Source organism: Pelmatolapia mariae, linkage group LG3_W, assembly GCF_036321145.2.
Source record: "Pelmatolapia mariae isolate MD_Pm_ZW linkage group LG3_W, Pm_UMD_F_2, whole genome shotgun sequence".
Taxonomy (NCBI): domain Eukaryota; kingdom Metazoa; phylum Chordata; class Actinopteri; order Cichliformes; family Cichlidae; genus Pelmatolapia; species Pelmatolapia mariae.
In genome coordinates, this window is record NC_086229.1 from 45853151 (window position 1) to 45873440 (window position 20290).

Consider the following 20290-nt stretch of genomic DNA (forward strand, 5'->3'; position numbering starts at 1 on the left):
AATGCAGTTAGAGACTTTCATCTGGGAATGAATGAGGGGAATTTTATTGCACCAAATCAGATTCTACAATAACACAAAAATCAACTGATAAGGATACCACATTCACTGTGTTGTAAAGTGAGGATGGCTCACATGGTACGAGAGCTAATCACACATCTGGCTGATAAAGAGCATTGTAGTTTAATGGCTCTATAGTGTAGCTGTTTTAGTTCAGCATTTAAACGTGAAACCACAACCTTTGAACTTAATGCAGCAGTGCGGGTTTGATTCCATCATGAGGTCCTTTGTTTTTGTTTTCAGCCAGTGACTTCCAGTTTTAGTTTGATACTTTGTTGTCTCGTGTGCCTTTAGTTTCACTTCCCTTTGTCATCTTGAATAGTTTTAGCTGTCTCATAGTGGAAATACATGAACGTGCCTGTATTCCTTTGTTGTGTCATACTGTGTTCCTCCCACGTTAGTTCAGTTAGTATTTTTTCCCTGCTGGTGTCGGCTGTATTTTTGATCTTCATTATGTTGTATTCTGGGTTATCATCTCACTTTTCGTTCTCTTTAAGTAGTGATGGTCAAAGGCAGGTCTGAAGCTATTTTGCTGGAATTGTACGAGGTTAATTTTATATACGCATAAAATAAACTGAAACTGTGTTTGAGTTAATCATATAATCAAGTCTAATTAGATCTGCTGACTGCCTCAGAAGAACAGGATGTGTGAGCAGAGTACAGATGAGAGGATGATGCAGGAGAAGAGAGGATCAGACAGATGAGACACAGACTGACATGGTTTAGTTTATCAACACAGTTTACCTACATATGTGAACTTCCTTTAAATTTAATTTAAGATCAGAAAGTTTTCAATTACATTATACTTACGTGTTCAGCTTCCTTACAGTTTGATGATGGTGTAACAAAGCAGAGTTCAGACAGTTTAATCTATTACTACATTTACTTTAGATAGTGATATAGAGTGCATACAATTTTAAAAAGCAGATACCAAGTATGAAAATTTGATGTTGCTATAGAGAACTATGAGAGGACTATTTTGAGAATATGGGTTCAGATGACTGAAAAGCCATAGCTGTTTAATGTAGATGTTTAAAGGTGATAATTAGTTCCACACACACACAAAAAAGTTTTATGTCTGTTTTCTTTGGACAGCTGGGTACATTTGTAGGAACTAAAGTTCATATTTACTCAAGTGCTGGTCTCAAAACTCTCAGTAACATTTTCTCTTTGTAGGTTGTTGTAGTTTATTTTCTTGCATGGTTTTGGGTTGCAGTGTTTGTGTTTTGGTCTTATGAATCTTTTTTGGTTATTGTTGTTGATCTCAAAGAATGGGTTACATTTACTAGTTTAGTTTTCTTGTGCTTTTGAGTTTTCGGATTGTACTATCATCTCTTGTGGTTCAGATGATTTTAGGTTGTTTAGTTTCCTTTAGGTTTTCCTTTCCTCATGTCCTGTCCTTAGTGTCTCCTGTGGAAGTCAGTCTTGTCTCCATGTTTATTTACATCTCTGTTTCGTTCTCTTTCGCTCTCTCTCTTCCTCGTCTCAGTCATGTCTCTGTGTTCTGTCTTGTTACCTGTTCTCATGTTCTTCTCTTGGGTGTTTCATCCTTTTTCTCTTGAGTCGGTCGTGTGTTTGCATGTTTGTTTAACCTCATCTTAGTGTCAAGTTTGCACGTCCTTGTCTGCGTCTCGGTGTTCCTGCTACTTCCTGTTTTATTTTGACAGTTTTTGTCTCTTGTGTGTTATGTTCAGTTTTGCTTCCTCTGTCTCATTATGACCAATTTATTCCCGCTGTGTTCAAATGTGTTCCCTGATCTTCCTGATCACTCATCAGTGTATATATGGGGCGTTTATCAATATGCGTACTTGTGCGTACTTGCGTTCTCGTGTACTCGTGATACGTCATCAGTCGGAGACCAAGTACTGTTCCAATTCGAAGTACGCATCACGCCGAGAACGCAAAAAAGTCCCGGATGTGTTCTCGCTCCGCCCGTTTTATCGAGCATGCATCGGTGTAGACTTGGGACAGCTATATATCCCAGAATGCATTTCGTCCAAAACTCAACAGCGGACTCCCGGCACATCGTTTTAACCCCCCCCCCCCCGCTCGCGGACGTCTCACTACTCAGGTTAAACAAACCCCAGCAGCTGTCTATAGTATTGGGCGTCCACTAGAATAGAAATAAAAGCGTTCTAACATCTCACCTGCTTGTTTTTATTAAGGTATGTACACGTATGTACATGTACACTATTTTTATTATTAGAGGTTTCACTACTGAGGTTAAAAATGATATATAAGTCACTTAGATCACTTCTAAATGTTAATGTTTGGTTTATTTCAGTGTTTTATTTGTTCCTGAGTAAACTGGTTTGGCTGTGATTAAAGTTAAGCTTCATAACAAGTTACTCACAGTTAAATTAAGAGGGGACGGCAGTAAAAACTCCGGACCTGTGACATCATCACGTACGCAGGTGTTCCAATTGTACATATCGCGAGTCCGTGCTCGCGTTCTCGGCGGGTACGTACTCCCGTGCGTTCTCGGCGAGTACGTACTCACCGAGAACGCGAGTACGTACTTGCGTACTTGGGCATTGATAAACGGCCATTGTCTCTGTTTTCCTCTGTTTTCTGTCAGTGAGTCTGTTCATCTACATCTGTGTGGCCATGATCCTGGTGGGCCAGGGGTCCCAGTGTTTTCCCAGTTCAGTGTTTATTGATTAGTTCATCATTCAATCTGATTTTCTTATTTTTATACTGTTTTGCTGTCAGCCTGAATAAACAGCTCGCCTTCTGTTAACTCCAGTCTACACGCATCTGCATTTGGATCCTCCCGCTGCTCCACTCAATCTGCTGCTGCAGATCATGACACTTTCTTGGATACATGCTGATAAGTATAGTCTTATTTGTTTGTTTAAATTGAATTTTTCTACTTTCCTAAGGATTCTGTCAAAAAGGCCTAGAGACCGGTTGGCAACCAGCATCAACCACACATCCTTAGGGACAAACAAATTGAATGACCGGTTTGTGTGTGGGTGCTGACAGTTGTTAGGTGGTGATGTTTGCAAAAATGTTAGCAGATTCACACCCATAATTTTCATTAAAACAGAAAAAAAGTACATTTGTCCTGTAATAGACAGCAATGTCAAGCAAACAATCACCAGTAAAATGGGGAATAGACATTTCTCCCTATGGTTGTCAGGGGACCATTGTGTGAACTCTAGGGTCATTTGACTGGAACAAAAGGTTTCAAAGCAAACTTAAGCACACACTTGCCACCCGGTCAGGACATACATATTTTTTTGCCTAGAAAGAATTGGCCAATAGGGGTTACTGACTGGTCTTTAGACCTTAAGTACACATAATAAACACACTGCTTTAACTCGCTGCTCTTGAGTAGTTTGTACTTGAACTTCTCAACTTTTAAGATTCCGTATAATCAGCTTCAAAGACAATACAAAAGAAAAATTGATGTGAGATGAAAACATTTTGGACACGAAGTATAATATTGATTAAACAGCAGCATGGATACACTCAGGCAATTTTTAACATTTAAGCAGAGGATGACATTTTGTAGGTATCCTGAGAAATAAGATGAAACTGCACAGCTTTCAGTTACAAAATAAGAAGCATACTGACAGCCTACTTCTGTTAGTACTTCTCATGCAGATGACTAGTTTATTTTCTCACCACTTTTCATAAAATGTCATTTTAGAAATCAATTATAAATATATTATTGTAAAGCTCGTGTTAAAAACCTTTCATTAAAAAAACAATCCCATGAATTACTTGCACGACAGCTTGTAGGACCCTTTTATTAACAAGTGACTGATAGGAATAACTTATTGGAAGGTGATTCAGGTTTTCCTGAACCACACTCACTTTATTCCAAATTTTAAAAATTAGGGGTATGTGTATCCCCCACTTTACATCTGCAGGTGGTGCTATCTCCCTGTGCATCTAGCTGGCACCGGAATTTATGTGTCTTAGAGTTAAGGCTCACAACCCTTCAACTCTGCTGCAGCTAGCCTACATTTTTCTGACAGAATATTTAAATTAACCTTTTATAAATGTTCCACATCTTATCTCAGTGCAACTAAAACTTTTGGATGTTTTAGACCTGATTTTGCTGCGAAAGGCACACATAGTCTAGTTGGTCATTTCAACCAATTAAGATCGTGTCTTTGTACAAGAAAATGCCCATTTTGAATTGATAAATCTAACTAAACAAAAGCCACTGAAACTCATTTTCTAGGATTTTGAAGGAAATCCAGAACATTGTTCCAAATTCCATAAAAACTGTTGGTTTTAGCAAAGGTGACGGTTTACTTAAAACATGAGACAGATGGAAGCAAATAAAGGGATTAAGAGAGTGACTGAAGTGAAAGAGGAGATGAGCAGATAAAGTGCAGGAAAATATTTGGGCAAGACAAGGAAATAACCAGAAGGCGAGAGGAAAAGAGCACAGGAAATGTTGAGATTTCCTTTGGTTGTTGGGTTCCTGACATATTTTCTCACTGGCCTCTTTCCCTCCGGGAGTGTTACAGTGAGAAGAAGGAGACATCTCCGACTGAGAAGAAGAGCTTTTATTTTGTAGTTTCTGAAAGAGGGAGATGTTGTGAGGCAATGTGGAGAAGCTAGCTGAGGATATTTTCCTTTCTGGTTTTTCTGGATTTTCATTCATCTGTCTGACTATTTTTCTTTCATGTTTTTGGTCATCAGTTTTTGGCAAATAAGGAAATAAGTTACTGATTGATATTTTTTTTTAATTTCTTTAAAAAAAAAAAAACGTTATCTCTTCTTTTTGGTCTTCACCTTGTAACTTTTTCACCGTTACTGCTTTGGTTGTTATCATTACAAACTTCCTGCAGTCATGTAATCAGCGGTTCATTCAGCGCTGGATCCCCCTTGTATTACCCCTGTGACAGCGGGATTTGATTTTTTCATTTCTGAGCGAGTTTTTACAGTCTTTCAGCTTTCAGGAAGGTGCTAAGTGTTCAACATGTTACGCTGTATTATTCAGCGGGCCAACAACTTGAAACACTCTGACCCTCAGGCCAGTGTCATTTTCAGAGGTAAGAGGATTATGGGACGTTCAGGGCATGCATAAAGTCAGGGAATAATAGGATCAACTTGGAAAGTTAAGAATATCAAGTAACGAAAGTCTATCAAAACAATTGTCAAGTCATGTTTCTGTTTCAGTTCTCTTAGCTTGTTCTTTGGTTTTTGGAAATATCTGTTTCTTTGGCTGCTGAAGGCTCAAGCTGATCCCAGTGTGTGTGTGTGTGTGTTTGTTGTGCTTTTTTAAGAAATTTCATTTGATTTGAAAATTGAGGTGTCATATACGTAATTTGTAAAATTATGTTACTGTAGAAATAACAGACCATTGAGTTGATATTGCTGATGTCCAAGTTGAGTTTCGAATGAAAGACACACAATTCTTGAGTCTGTGTGTCCGGATGAATGAACTACACATTTCACTGCAGCTATTGTACACAGCCTTTATCCAAGAATATAACTGTGCACATATTTGTGAGAGATATCTAAGAAATGTTGCAAATGCTGAGAGTTGAGGCGAATGCTTTTGAATGGAAAATGTCTTAGCCATTTATGTGCTATTTCTCAATATTTAGCATTTTTTTAAATACATACACAGAATGCTCGTAACATAATATAACTAAATTGAATTAACTCAGTATCTTTATTGCATGTGAAATTTCGGATCACCCGTTGTGCTAACAAGTTAGGTTTTTATTCTTAACTGATTCTAGCAGGCCAGGCTAACTAGCTATTTGGCTAATTCGCTTTGAAGCATACTGATATTATTCCCACTAAAAGCTGTTCATGTTATTTATATAATTATGGCACTTTCACTGTACTCACATGTTTACTTTAAATTAAAGGAAAAAAAAGGAAGAGTTCAGCTAGCATAAGCTGTCTCTTTGTCATTCATGTTTTTGTGTTTGCAACAAGATAACAAAAAATAAGCCTGTCAGATAACACTTTTGCAGCTTATCTTATAATCTCAGACATTTTTTACTGTGACATTGTTTTTAAATTAGTCAATAACACAAATAAATATACTGATGACGAAAGTCAAATATGGTGGCTAAACAGATGGCTAACAGTGGCACTCAACACTGAACTAACTGGTGTTCAAATTTAATTCTATTACTAATGGTTGTTAATCTGTAATTGCTGGAATCTAAAAAAGTACTGCATGAATCAAATTATTGAACTGCACCACTAATGTAGGTGGTCCTATCACTGTAGAAAATCTATAAATGGTAATTAGACTGGTACTTATATAGTGCTTTTTCTACTCAGTTTGAGCAGTCAAATAAAACATCTTGATGCATTCTCAATCATCCAGGTAAGTAAAGCTCCAAAAGTTGATTCGGTTCATCTGGACATAGCGCTTTCAGTGGGAGAAACATTTTGTCACTCATCCAAGTGACTTCTTCAGTCTCAGCTGACTGCAGGTTTCCCCAATCTTATAAACAGTAATGCATGAAACTAGCACCACTGAATGAACAATGGGCTGGGAGGTCAGTTTCTACATCATGATTATGCAAATTCTCATGACCATTGATCAACAACCACTGATCAAAGACAGCTGATCAATGGCCACGAGTACCATTCAATGAATGGCGATGAGTACAATTCAATGAAAGGTACTCATGGCCATTGATCAGCTGTCTTTGATCAGTGGTTGTTGATCAATGGTCTTGGTCAAAGGACTTAAAGCCAGAACTGAAGCCTCCAGTCTAGACTTTGTGATGGCTTAAAATCAAAAAATACCTAGGACGCAACAAAGTAAACAAACAAAGTTTTGGATTGTCATGTCATGATCCTGTTGGTTTTTGCCACGATTTCAATATTGTATCAGTGCAGAAGCTCAAAGATTCCCAGATTATAGAGAGGGAGATGTTGCAACACCTAAAAAAGATGGAGAAAACAAACAAAAGAAATCTTTTTCTACTCCTGTACCAGCGCTCATAGATTTCTTTCTGGTTGGCGACACCTATTGTTCAGTAGAATACTGCAGCATGTGGGACACGCCCTCTTCTCCATTATACATGGTGACAGAGCTGTGGTGATGTCACAATCAGCGACAATAAACAAGCTCTTAGCTACTTTGCCTCAGCGGCATTCCTGTTTTCCGATCCGATTTTCCTGTAGGCCTACTTTCCATGACTCAGTATCTGACTCCTTTATGAAGAGAGCTCTGCTTTTTACTTCCTGCCTTTGTCCTAACAGTTTCCTCGTGCCATCACACAAATACTTGTATCGTCGTCTTACCTCAATCTATTGCTAATTTTAAATTGAGTGCACAGATCAACAGCCCACTTTTAACAAAGACTAGTGTAAGTCTCTTTCAGGGTTTAATAAGCGATGTGCCAGCAGATGTTTTTCCTATTTTGTTTACTCATGCTTATCTCACCCTCCTCATACACTCTTAAATTAAGTGAATTTGGTGCAGTGACTCTGCATCTTTCCTTTTCCAGCAGAGCCAGTCGACTCTGATGTGTAGAAATGGATTCAGTGCAGCAAAGTGAAACTGAAACCACTCTGTTATGTCTCTTTCCTCCCACATCCACATTCATATTATGGCTAAACAGCAGAACTTCTTTCTTATTGTGGGGGAAAAGCTTACTGAACTATAAAGTGATAAAGCAGTGCCTTGGACACCTTAAGCATCACAAATGAATGATATAATTCATTTATATACTTGTTACAAAAAAGCATGGAAAATACATGAGTTAGTGGCTTTTTCCCCACAAAACTGAGTTCCAATAACTTAGGGTTCAGAAAGAAAAATGACAGAAAAAGTGACAGAGAATTTCCTCCCCTCAAGAACACAGATACCATGTCCATTTTTAGAAATCAGAGATGTTAGTAGTTGACACTTATAGAAAAGGAGCAACTGTATATGAACTGACTAATCTCAACAGAGCCAGAGGGAAGGATATGCATTTTCTGCATTTAATGTATTCAAAAAGGTTTGTGGAAATGTATCCCAGAGTTTCCAGAGCAATTCTGGCCTATAATAGTGACCAATACAATAGACATTTTTATGGAAACTCTTTCTTAACTCTTTCTGCACAAGGTTATGATGAGTGCTAATGCACAGACAGATGACTGATTTTTTTCCTACGCTGTGTTTGTGAGCAATGGGTCTATGGGTGCTGTGATTAAATCTGGCAGCGTGTGCTGGTGTTTGTGTCCTAAAGGCAGGATTTCCGGCCAAAGTGTTGTTATTGTCACAGTGAGTGTTGTTCTCAATCAAAACAGAAATAAAAGCTGGCAGCACTGTGCTATTTATAATGTGGATCCCCCATGTGGGTCAGACTCAGCTGCTGGTACTGTTCTCAATTACTCCACACAGACACTCCTTAACTAAACAGGAGGCAACAGTACTAAACACTTAACACTTCAAGTCTACAAACTGTGACATAGTCTCTATTTCCAAAGTCACTTCTTGAAAATAATTAAAACATAGTAACATTTACACATAAATTTTATATTGTTCAGTTTCATATTACTGCTTTAAATTGTCAGTGTCAGTCATCAAAGTATCATTGGCTAAGATACAGAACCCTGAGTTACTCCTGATGGATATACGGGAGTGTGAGTGTTAGATAGAAAGCTCTTAGATGTAGAAAAAATGCATGGATGAATGAGAGACACTGTAAAAGTGTTCAAGCAGAGTGCAAACGCACACAATAAGAAACTAGAAAACACGTCAAATACGTAAACTGAGATATTTCATTATTTCTAATCTCTCCAAATATTATTGGTCCAAATGTATCAGGCTCTGAAAACTACATGGGCAATTGGTTGTTCATGTGATCATAACTCCTTAAACCTTGAGCCGACTTTGAAAATACATGTCCACACACACAGTGAAGGTCTAAAGTTAGGTTTCCTATACGTGTGTGAAAACCCAGAGGGCTGTACTATTCTATTCTCAGCTCATAATAGAAATGTGCCAAGCTGAACCAGGAAGTTAATACTGTGCCACTTCCTCTCTGCAGGTTCCAAACTGTGGCACCAGCACTTGGGAGATTTCTAGAGTTGACACACACAACACATACACATTCACACATGAATCAAATGTAACCTCTCAACCTTTCTGTGGAAGGGTGGAGATGTTTTTTTTAATATCCTACAAGAACGGAGGCACTCTTACGTAGGTAATTTATGTGTGTGTGTGTGCGTGAGAGAGAGTGTGTGTGTGTGTGTGTGTGTGTGTGTGTGTGTGTGTGTGTGTGTGTGTGTGTGTGTGTGTGTGTGCACTTGCTTGGGTGTGTATAGTTGAATTAATGGTTTTATTGCTCTCTGTTTGTGTTTGTGTTCTCAAACTTGGTGATCACTGTAGGGAAAACAGGAAGGCAAACAACTTTTGTCCAAGTGTGTGTGAATGGAGACAATGTGAGTGTGTGTGTGCGCACACTGTGAATACATGTATTAAAAATATTAATTGTACTCCAGTTGAAGCCAAAGATATGTGACCAATGACCTTTGGTTTCCAAGGAGTCTGGAAATTTTTAGACAACCAGACTTGCGTGTTTAGAGCGCTAAAAAAAAGTGTCCACGCAGAAAGAAATTCGCAGAAACGTGGCGACCAGAGACCAGAGAAATTCAACAACATCAGTGACTTCAATCTACTATGCTATCAAGGCAATGTGAAGTGGGAAGGTTCCAAATATAGACAGTATGTATAGACGACTGACATAAGTACTGTGACATCACCCACTGGCTTCTGAATTTCTGTTTTGAAGCCTCGAGATGACTGCTTCCACCATAACCATGTTGGAAAAGCTAAGATGAGACAAAGAAGTGTCAATCTGACTGTAAAAGCCAACACTCATTGGCTAATGACTCGTGATTGACAAGTCATAAGCCAGCATGTGATTTTATAACACAGATTATACTATTTTATAACATTTTATGACCAAGCTTTATAAAACAGTACCTCATTTTTTATTTAATATAACCCCAAATAAATGACTGAACCCTTCAACTCAGCAGTTTATCTATGAGATTCAATTCAATTCAATATTATTTATTTCATGAAAAATCACAACAACAATCACCTCAAGGCTCTTTTTATTGTAATGCAAAGGCCCTACAATTTTAGAGAGAAACCCCAACTATCAAACCTCCTATGAGCAAGCACTTGGTGACAGTGGAAAGGAAAAACTCCCTTTTAATAGGAATAAATTTCAGCATAACCTGGCTCAGGGAGGGGCCACCATCTGCTCCAACCGTTTGGGGGTGAGGGGAAAAGACAGGATGTTATTTTCCCATGAACTGCTATAGGACAACAAGTCTTTGTTCAACTAAAGTTATCACCATCGTGTGGCAGGTTTTAGGCACAACTGCATTGACTTAATTTTTTTGACCTGGAAGTTATGTCCACGTTTGATACTCCCTGTGGTTCTAAGATAAACTTGTGTCAACTTTGAGTTGGATGATATGGCACAGTGATGAATTCAGAAGGTTACCAAGGCAAGCTGAGCCTGTTGTTGGTGACCAAACCTAAGCAACAATATGATGTGCAATGAACGAATAGCTTCCTGTGTGGACACCCTTTTACTTTCATTTTTGTGTCTCTTATCCTCCTATTATATTTTTCCGATTCTCTTTTTTGCACATTTTATACACCAGTTGTTTAAGTTATTCATTCAGCGTTTTTTGTTTGCTCATGGTTAAAAATCTGTAATTGATCATATTTGACTTTTGTAACCCCCTGACCTTTCTTGTTTTATTTGCACTTGCCTTTAAAATACATCATCATGTAAAGCATATCTTTAAAAGCTCCTCAAGAATAACTTTTAAAATTTTTAAAATAATCTAATCTTATGGGATTATCAGAAAAACAACTGCAGTCTATACATGCAAACCTACCGTCATTTGTATCAGCTTCAGCTGTCCTTGGTGACATTTACCAGGAATTAACATGTCATGGAAATGAAAAGGTAACTTCAAAGATGAAGACAATGGCCATTGACTCTGTTTCCTTTTATCTGGAAGCACCAGTTTAGTCTCTGTCTCAATCAATTCCTGTTTTACCAAAAATAATTGGAAACTGTGATAACTGCCCCCCTGTGTGATAACTCACATTATCACATGTTTGTACACATACTGTTTCATAAGTGGCCTTCGGTACTTGAGTGCCTATTCTGGCAGGGTATTAACCTGTCTCACCTCTCACTTCTGGCTAAAGCTGGCCGACGGCGGGCAGGAAATCAGAGCTCCGAACTTCATGTTACAGGAAGCCATGGAAAGATAACACACATATACAAATAAACCTATTGTGTGTTAGTAGTTATTTTAGAGCAGAATATTTATACCACTGTGTATGTGCGAACTTGTTTTTATAGTGCACCTTTTAGAGGAATTACAATAAAATGTATGTCAGTAATCATCACAAAAAATGAGCTACTAGAACTGATATACTTATATTATTTAATCTTTAGAACAACTTAAAATACAGGTAATAAAAATTACCTAGTAAGTTCAATTTCTGCAATAGTCTTCATTTTGTTTACCAAAAAAAGCACATATTTCAACTTTAAACTCTGATTTTAGCATTTTTTTATGGAGAAGGGTAATTTATTCCAAAGTTTTAAGGTGCAATGTGCAAAGTTTTTTTTTTTGTTCTTATGTTTTAACATTCAGAATAACTTATAAAGAATCATATCTTTGGTTAGCATGACCATGAACGAGGGTAACAAAAGTTTTGTGTGATGGAGCAGTTTTTCTTATTATTATACAGGTACATGAGTAGTAAAGATAAACAATCCACCCTTACTGGAACATTAAACTATTTTATTCTACACATTTCATTAAAATGTTTGTCAGTGTGGATAGTTTAACATAGATAGAGATGACTGCATAGACTTTGAGTCTTTTCTGAAGGCCCCTACTGAGTTATTATTATGCTTATTCAAAGTTAGAGTAGATCAGGACACAACATTTTCTTTTCTATTGTTAAAATTTTTTTTTCCACTAATCTGACTTTTAAAATTTGTTTTTTAAGATGGGTATGCCCATAAATGTTGGTCAAAACTTTACTTTGTAAGTTAAGTTTGCACTATTAGTTGAGCTAATAGCAGAGCAAATATATTTGACACACAGGTTTCTAACTTGTTAAGTTGTTGGTTACTGCAAAAAGGAGACTTTCAGTTTTTCCTAGATGGCGTTAAAGCTTATTTTTCTCATTTCTGACACAACTTAAGGTCAATATCTGTATTGACCTTAAGTTGTCAATGTCCTAAGTTGTAGGATCATCCTCATATAGAAAAATTGCAAATATTACATTTTCCATTTTCTATATCTGTTTCAGGGTCCAAGAAGAAGACAAAGGTCATCAAAAACAATCCTAACCCTGTGTGGAATGAGGTAAGTCCTCCATAAAGCCACAAATTCATCAACCCATCATCTTTGAAAGTTCCTAGGTGTGTGATAATGCAATGTCAAATATTAAGTATACTTTAATTATTAATGTGAGAATAAGTTATAACCTAATTTAAAAGTAAGGCATTGCTTGGTCTCTGTAAAGGACTCAAAGTGGAAAATGCAGGATGAGTCCTCCTCTTGCGTACAGTCTTGGAGTCCACATCAAAGTGAAGCAGCCATAGATTCATATAGAAACTCAAAATACAGACAAAAATAACTGAAAACAAAAAAAAAGATCTAGTAAAGATATAAAGATAATGTTTTAGTTGTTAGAATGGCAGCAGCCTTGCAATTTAGGTAAGTCTGTTGTTATGCTACATTAATCTGCCGTTGGTTCCTAACAATGCTAGTTTTGACTGCTTCTTTATTCACATCTGTTCGCAACATCAGGCCGCTCATAGCGAGTAAAATAATTTGCTACCTGAAAGTTAGATCTGACTTGGAAATTTGTAATAATTAACATAACTGCTTAAGATAGAAATTTGCTGTATGCAGTCAGCAATTTGCAATTAACGTGAAAGTTAACATTAGCTAACGTTAGTCAGAAAAAAAAACTGTTTGATTTTACATACACAAGCCTGTAGGAATGATGTTTTGGGAATTCAAACCAACCCTGAATTGGCTTTCCCCTGGGTTAGCTTACCAGCTAGTGTTAGCTTACCAGCTATCTAGCATACCCTAAAAACACATTCAGTGCATTTAGTAAGTTTGCAACATTACGAGCGCTGGTGAACTTGTGACAACATCTCTGTATGGGAGTGAAATAACCAGACCAAAAAATTATTTGCAACACTGCAGTAAAGTTAGAAGTACTTCACAAATATAATGCAATGAAGGTGCAGTAAGGATACTACAAAATATCATCATTAAAATGTTCTGCCTATAAGATCCCATTTTCACTCTTTTTTTAACATTTCTTTCCTTTGTGTCCTTCAGGGTTTTGAGTGGGATCTGAAGGGGATTCCTCTGGACTCTGGAGCTGAGATTCACTGTGTTGTTAAAGATCATGAGAAAATGGGGAGAAACAGGTACTGTGTGCTATGCTAATTATATGCATTCAGATGCAGTGCGGCATCAAAACACTGAAGAAGTATAAGGCATTTCATTTACGCAAAATGACCCCAAAAAAACTTCTTTAAGTGGTTTTCCTTTTATAGGCAGGCAAGTGTCTTAACTCAGACGGTGACAGGTCTTATCATTAGAGATTTACAAAAAAGAGGCATAATTGTTTTAAACAAGAAAAATAGATCAAACCATAAATACAACTAAAGAGTAAAAGGGAATGGTCTGTTTTAAAGTCCAAACATAAACGGGCTATATTTACTTTTAATCACTCATCACTGGCAGCTGTTTGTAAATCATTTTAAACCTTGTGCTGGCCAACAGACAGATAAAGAGGCGATATGTACAAATCACCCCTGGGATAATAAATTTAGGATTGTCATACTAAGTTTGAATAGATGGAGCTGCACATTCTCACAGTAGAGATGTGGCCAGTGGACCCCTTAGTGGGTTATTTTTGGATTGTTTCACTCGATCAAGATGTCAGGCCAGTTAGAGTTCTTTCGGAAGGGAAGGGGCAGGAACAAAAGAATCAGGTCTTCCCCTCATTGTGGTTTTTATTCTGCCAAATTCCCACCCATTCACTATCTGTTGTGCTGAAAGATGAATGGATCCATAAATCAGCCACTCAAATTACAGTGGAATTTGACTGTGTCTCAGCTCTCAGCATAAATCCATTATTGTTGTACTGAGTATTTGTTTTCTAAGGAGCTTCAAGAAAAGCGATTGGTTGTCTTTAAGTTTCTTGAAGACGTTTCACCTCTCATCTGAGAAGCTTCTTCAGTTACCCACTACTGATCTTGTGCCTCACCACATGGGTCATGATTTTTCCAATGAAACCATTGTGAGACCTTGCTCCACCCTATCATGTGACTTATTGAGATCACCTAAAGCAAGATAGGATTGGGGGTTGAGGCGCCTGTGGAAGGGATCTCAAAACTGTGTTGTAGGTGGCAGACAGTTGGTGTTGTAAACCACCTCCTCTGTTCAAAGATGGCCATTGACAGTGGGGATAGATAGCCTCTTAAGGGACAACTCCCACTAGAGTTTAAATGCCAAATTTAAAGAAGTCAAGTCGCTTTTTGTTTCATAGCTGGATAGAGTACCATGACCTGGATGACTGAGAACCTACACAGCATTTTTTTTATTTTGTTGTCGGGTGATTTTCTGTTCACCTGGACTTAATGTGTGAAGTACATATTTGTCATTTTGGGGTGTATTTACTATATATTTGCTTTACCATTTTCCTTTGATCTCGCTAGGCTGTACAACTTTGCTCGACAATGTTGTGTGGTAACAAAAATAACCACCAAGGTTGGGGAATAAATGTTGTAAGATGTCAGAAAATGACTGTGAATGGGGAAACAGGGAAACTAACAGTTTATTAGAGACTAGGCACAGGTGCAACACTGTTATTGTCATGTGGTCATAAGTAAGAGCAGTAATTCAGTCCTTGAAGTCTATAACAGATGGATATCACTAAATACTGGGTTTCCTTCTTTGAGATGCTCTGCCAGATAATGCATCTCATTATTGGAGACTTTGGCAATGGCATGCATGCCTCCTCAAGAGTGTTCATGCTTTGGCCAGGTGTTTGGAAGAGTTTTTTTGTTTTGTTTTTAACAAAGGAACAAATTTTGTGATCATCAGCTTTTCTTGGTTGTTGCTGAGCTGGTTAGTGCATTCCTAATTTTTAAGAATTTACCAGTCCTAAAGTTTTCTCTCTCTTTCTGATATGTTTATTTGGTTTTTTTCAGCCTAATGGTGGCTGACATATTAATGCTGTCATTTCTTTGATTCTCATAGTGGGACTTCCAGGGAAAATGTACTTGGAATCAACTCCAGCTGTGTCTTTAAAGAAGTTATTTTGTAAATAACACAGTTATGTTTAAGATCCATCTCTGTGTTTCTGGTATGTGTCTCTTTCAGGTTTCTGGGGGAGTGTCGGCTAGGTCTTAGAGATGTGCTCAACTCTCCCAATTTCGCCGCCACCTTCACCGTCTCCTTGCTGGACACCAAGAGGAACAACACAGGGGTGAGCACACAGAACTGCACTGACTGATTAATCTGCAGCCTAACTGCATCACGAGTCGATTATAAATCACTCCAGGTTTCCTCTTTTGAGCTTAAAATAAAGTGAGCAACATTTCTGAATCATAGTTGATTTGTTATTTCCTTCTTTGGGATCCTGAATAAAAAAAAAAGAAGAAACAGAAACACAAAAATCTCTCTCCACAACAAATAAAATCAACTATAAATAACTGCAGTGGATTTTATTAGATGGGTTTTTTGCTGATCTTCTGGCTAAGGCTGATCAGGTCTGTAATGTCAAGAAAAATGGTCGACAGGTGGTTAGTGGGTGGGTCTTGGACTTGATGAGGCACTGATGTGTTCATGTGCTGCTGGGGAAATCCAACATGGATTTTCTGTATCACCCTGAGTACGTTTATATTTCTTGTACTTTTTTTGTTGGAAAATATGAACTCATGAGCTCAAAATTAGGCAAAGGTCTTGCTGGAAGCAAGAGATGTTCTTTATGTTTTTCATCTTTTTCAGTTTGTTCCAAGTATGTGATCAGCACTATTTATCTTATATCAGCAAGGTTATGTCAAATTTAATTAACTCTAGTAAGCACTAGTACCTCACTGCAAGAAAGTCCTAGCTTGCATGTTCTTCTCGTTCTGCATGTATTCTCTGAGGGTCTTTATTATTGAATTCTAGGTGTTTTTTTTATTGTTCATTGTTCATTGAAAAGACACCTAGAATACAGTATCTGTTACTGGCTAGTATTACTGGAGCCTTTTTTTTTTAAATAAAAAAAAAACACTTCTAATGATGAGAAACCTTTAGCAGCTGATGGTTATTCAGTGATGAAATGCTTGATTTTCTTTTTCCTCTAATTATGCAACATTGCTCTATGGAGACCCACATTGACATAATACAGGTGTAGCCTAGAAAACCAGTTGTCACAGCTACAGGTCCAACCCAACCCCAACTAAAATAAAATTGTTCAGTAGTTTTAGTTTCCAAAAGAGCTCAAACTCAAATTGGTCTTTAAGAAGAAGATGCAGAAGTATAAGATGTGGGCACGCACACATGCAGATGTGCACACACACCTTGGCAGCCAAACCTACAGTGTTTTATAGCACCAAATGAAACACTGTTCTCTTCCCCATCCTTGCTTCCTGAAGCCAAAACAAAGTCTTCCTGTCACTGTCAGACTGGACCTGATTGATGCCACATACATGTGCGCACACCCACACCCACACACTGTATGGTATGTACAATGTGTGATTTATCAGGTTTTTTCTTCATTAGTCATAGAAAGCAAACTCTGCTATAAACAAAAATAAAACTAATATTATTTCTTCAAAGATTTCTTGATTTCTTGATGCATCTGCCCTTACTTGCTTCCACAAACAAAATCTTACACAGATGTAGTGAGATAGATCCAAGAAATCAAGAAAAACATGTCAAGATATTCTCATTCTTAACATCTAGTCCATAGAAATTGTAGTCTGACCAGAGTTGGACAGGCTGAGTCTGATGAGTTTGTTTACAGAAACATAACAGCTTATCACTTAAGCTGCTTTTTCCTGTTGAAGGAAACAGTAGAAGCCACCCCTGCTACCACAGGGTAACTCATCTTGATTACAGTGTGCAGGAAACAGGTCTTTTCTGGTGGTGGTGGTGGTGAGGTTAAATGCCACTTTGAGTTTGGGTAGAGAACTATAAGTGAAGAACCGTGGGCTTGTTTAAACCAGGGACAACTTGCACTTTAAACAGACCAATGAAACGGTTCTTTCTGCCAGTGTGCAGAAGTTTAACTACACCTTTAATCCCTGAGATATCTTATATACAAAAGTGAAGTACTATTTCAACTAAAGGAAAGTCAGCACAACTCTTTGAGCTTAAATTTTAAGAATGAAATGTGTTAAACTACAGAAATCTATAACTTAATTACTTTGGTGAAATACAAATGGCTACAGGGGAGGTCTTTATCAGTAGGAAAAGCTGTAACTTATACAAACAAACTATACAATTATACAATTAAAAGTCCAATATTATGTTATCCTTCACATTTTCCAAAGCGATCCAGTGTCCCAGACTGGAGTCTTTGCCAGGCCAAGTCATGTTTGACACACCTGCCCTAGACCAATGAGCCACATGTTTTATGCATAATTTGTGCTGAGGTGTATGATGAAGTGAAATTCAATATGATAAAATTAATTCAAACCAACTTGTAGGGCACAAAAAACCCCAAATAAAACTGCTAGAAAGTGCTAAAATTGCAGTTCCTCAAAAGGCCTGTAGAGGCACTAAATATAAGTCACGACTTCCTGTCTTAAAAGCTCAAACTTAACAGCATTAATCACAGCCTTGTTTAAATAACTGTTTTGGCCTCTTTGGATAGTTTCCACCATCAAAACAACTGAACACGGAGTGAATTGCTTTTATAACTCAGTCTTGCATCAGTTTTATTAAATCTGAGGGTAGGGTGGCTAACTCCGTCTCTAAGCCTAACCTTAATTTAAGGATGAGACAGGTGAATAGCATAGCATGAAGGCTATCGCAGTTAAGTTACTTATTAAGTGCCATCCGCTGACCTGCTCTTCCATCGTCCTTTTACTGTACTTTCTCCAGAGACATATACAAGTGTCCTATGTGTTCACTTCCTCTTTGTCTTCTTATGTCTGATTAGTTCCAGCTGAGTGTGCACCTGTTCTCCATCCTCTCGTTATCCTGCCTGTGTATTTAAGTCCTCAGTCTTCCCCTGTTTGTTGTTGTGTCCTCCACATTTGCTGTGTGTTCTTGCGTAAACACCATGTTCTCTAGCCATGTTATGAAATATCAAGTGCAAGATTTTTAGTTCTAGTTTATCTTTTCTTTGGGTTTTTTTTCAGCGTTCATGTACCTAGTGTTAGTTTGTGTTCTCCAGCAATAAAGCTGCCACCTTTAGTTAAGCATTTTGTCTCCAAGCCCTGCGTTTGAGTCCTACATTCTGCCTGCCACACAGCCAAACATGACAGATGTTCTACAAATTGTGTTTTCTGCCTTCCATAGGCCACGCTGACCCTGCAAGTTTCCTACCTTCCTCCTCCAGGATCCGCTCCGATGTTTCAACCTCCTCCCCAGCTGGAGCCTCAGCCTCATAACAATCCTAGTGTGGAGCTGGACACAGTCACAAGTAACCTCAGCGTGTCATGTAGTGAAACAATAATTGCAGTGGTGTGAAAAAGCGTTTACCCCTTTCCAGATACTGTGTTACTTTTACAGCAGATGTAAGGACACACACACACCTTCCATGAAGCTCAACTTTTGTCTCGTCAGTCCACACAGTATTTTTCCAAAGGTCTTGGGAATCATCAAGATGTTTTCTGGCAAACTTAGATGAGACTTTGTTCATTTTGCTCAGCAGTTCTTTGGATGTTGTTCTTTTGTGACCTCTTGGATGAGCCATCGCAGCTCTTGCTGTAATTTTGGTCAGCTGACCACTCCTGGGAGGGGTTACCACTGTTTCAAGTTTTCTCTGTTTGTGGGTAATGTCTCTCACTGTGGTTCACTTGAGTCCCAAACCTATAGAAATGCTTTATAACCTTTTCCAGACTGAGAGATCTCAATTACTTTGTTTCTCATTTGTTCCTGAATTTCCTTGGATTGCAGCTCGATGTCTCGCTTTTAAAAATCTTTTGGTCTACTCCACTTTGTCAGGCAGGTCCTATTTAAGTCTTGAATTCTTCAATCACGTTTTCACACAGTACCATGTAGGTTTGGAGAGGTTTTTCCCCTTAACAATAAACACCTTCATTTAGAAACTGAACTGCATTTTGTGTTTACCTGTGTATCTTACCTTTATCAAATATTTAAACTTGTTTGTTGATCTGACACATTGAAGTGTAAAACGTACAAAGAAACTGGAAGAGTGCAAACACTTTTTCATGCCACTGCATGTTTTTTTCCCCCCTTCTTCTGTCTCCATTTGCCCAACCCAGTGTCTCAATTTTGTCAGTTTACCCCAAGATTTATTTCCTGGGACTACTTTCTGTGCAGTGATCTCTCTGGATACTTTGGGTGAAGAAGATACGGAGAGTATGATGATGCTTGAGCCCACAGAGGACCAGGGAGCAGACGATGGACGCTCCATGGTGATAATTGGTCCTCAGGGGCCCCCGGGCCAGGAATCTCCTACCGCCCAGACGCCCAAGCGCTCACCGCCATCCTACCACACCCAAGGAGGGCTGAGGAAGAGGAGGAGAGGAGCCAGCAGTCAGCCCAAACAGCTACCCAACAAACCACAGGATCTACAGGTTAGTTACAATACTTAAAAAAGACACATTAAAGGAATACTTACACTCCATACATGCTACTGTCCACACTTCTCCTTGTCCAGATTCGTGTGCGGGTCATTGAGGGACGACAGTTACCGGGTATCAACATTAAACCTGTTGTTAAGATAGCAGTTGCCGGGCAGTCCAAGAGGACCCGAATCAGAAAGGGGAACAACCCAGTCTTTGATGAGGTGAATAAATGTTTTTGCCAGTATGCTTGTCTTGATAACTTTCTTTTTTTGCACTGTACTGCTTTTTATTATAACTTTACATGTTGCTTTTTACTCAAACTTCAACTTGCATTTATTTCCCTCCACAGACTTTCTTCCTGAACTTCTTCGAGACGCCCTCAGACTTGTTTGACGAACCCCTTTTCATCACTGTGAGTGTGACGTTTCTCTTTTTTTATTTGTTTACCTTGAATAAATCAAGCA

General features: G+C 38.2%; 1 protein-coding gene across 1 annotated transcript in view; it reads left to right on the forward strand.

Annotated features, from left to right (window-relative positions):
* Nucleotides 1-20290, forward strand: part of dysf (dysferlin, limb girdle muscular dystrophy 2B (autosomal recessive)) — a 107127-nt gene that overhangs the window by 3696 nt on the left and 83141 nt on the right. The window contains exons 2-8 of the mRNA XM_063469493.1: nucleotides 12353-12408; nucleotides 13402-13493; nucleotides 15457-15562; nucleotides 18592-18715; nucleotides 19579-19835; nucleotides 19919-20047; nucleotides 20176-20238. Coding sequence (XP_063325563.1) covers nucleotides 12353-12408; nucleotides 13402-13493; nucleotides 15457-15562; nucleotides 18592-18715; nucleotides 19579-19835; nucleotides 19919-20047; nucleotides 20176-20238 — 827 coding nt within the window. The remainder of the gene's footprint in view (nucleotides 1-12352; nucleotides 12409-13401; nucleotides 13494-15456; nucleotides 15563-18591; nucleotides 18716-19578; nucleotides 19836-19918; nucleotides 20048-20175; nucleotides 20239-20290) is intronic.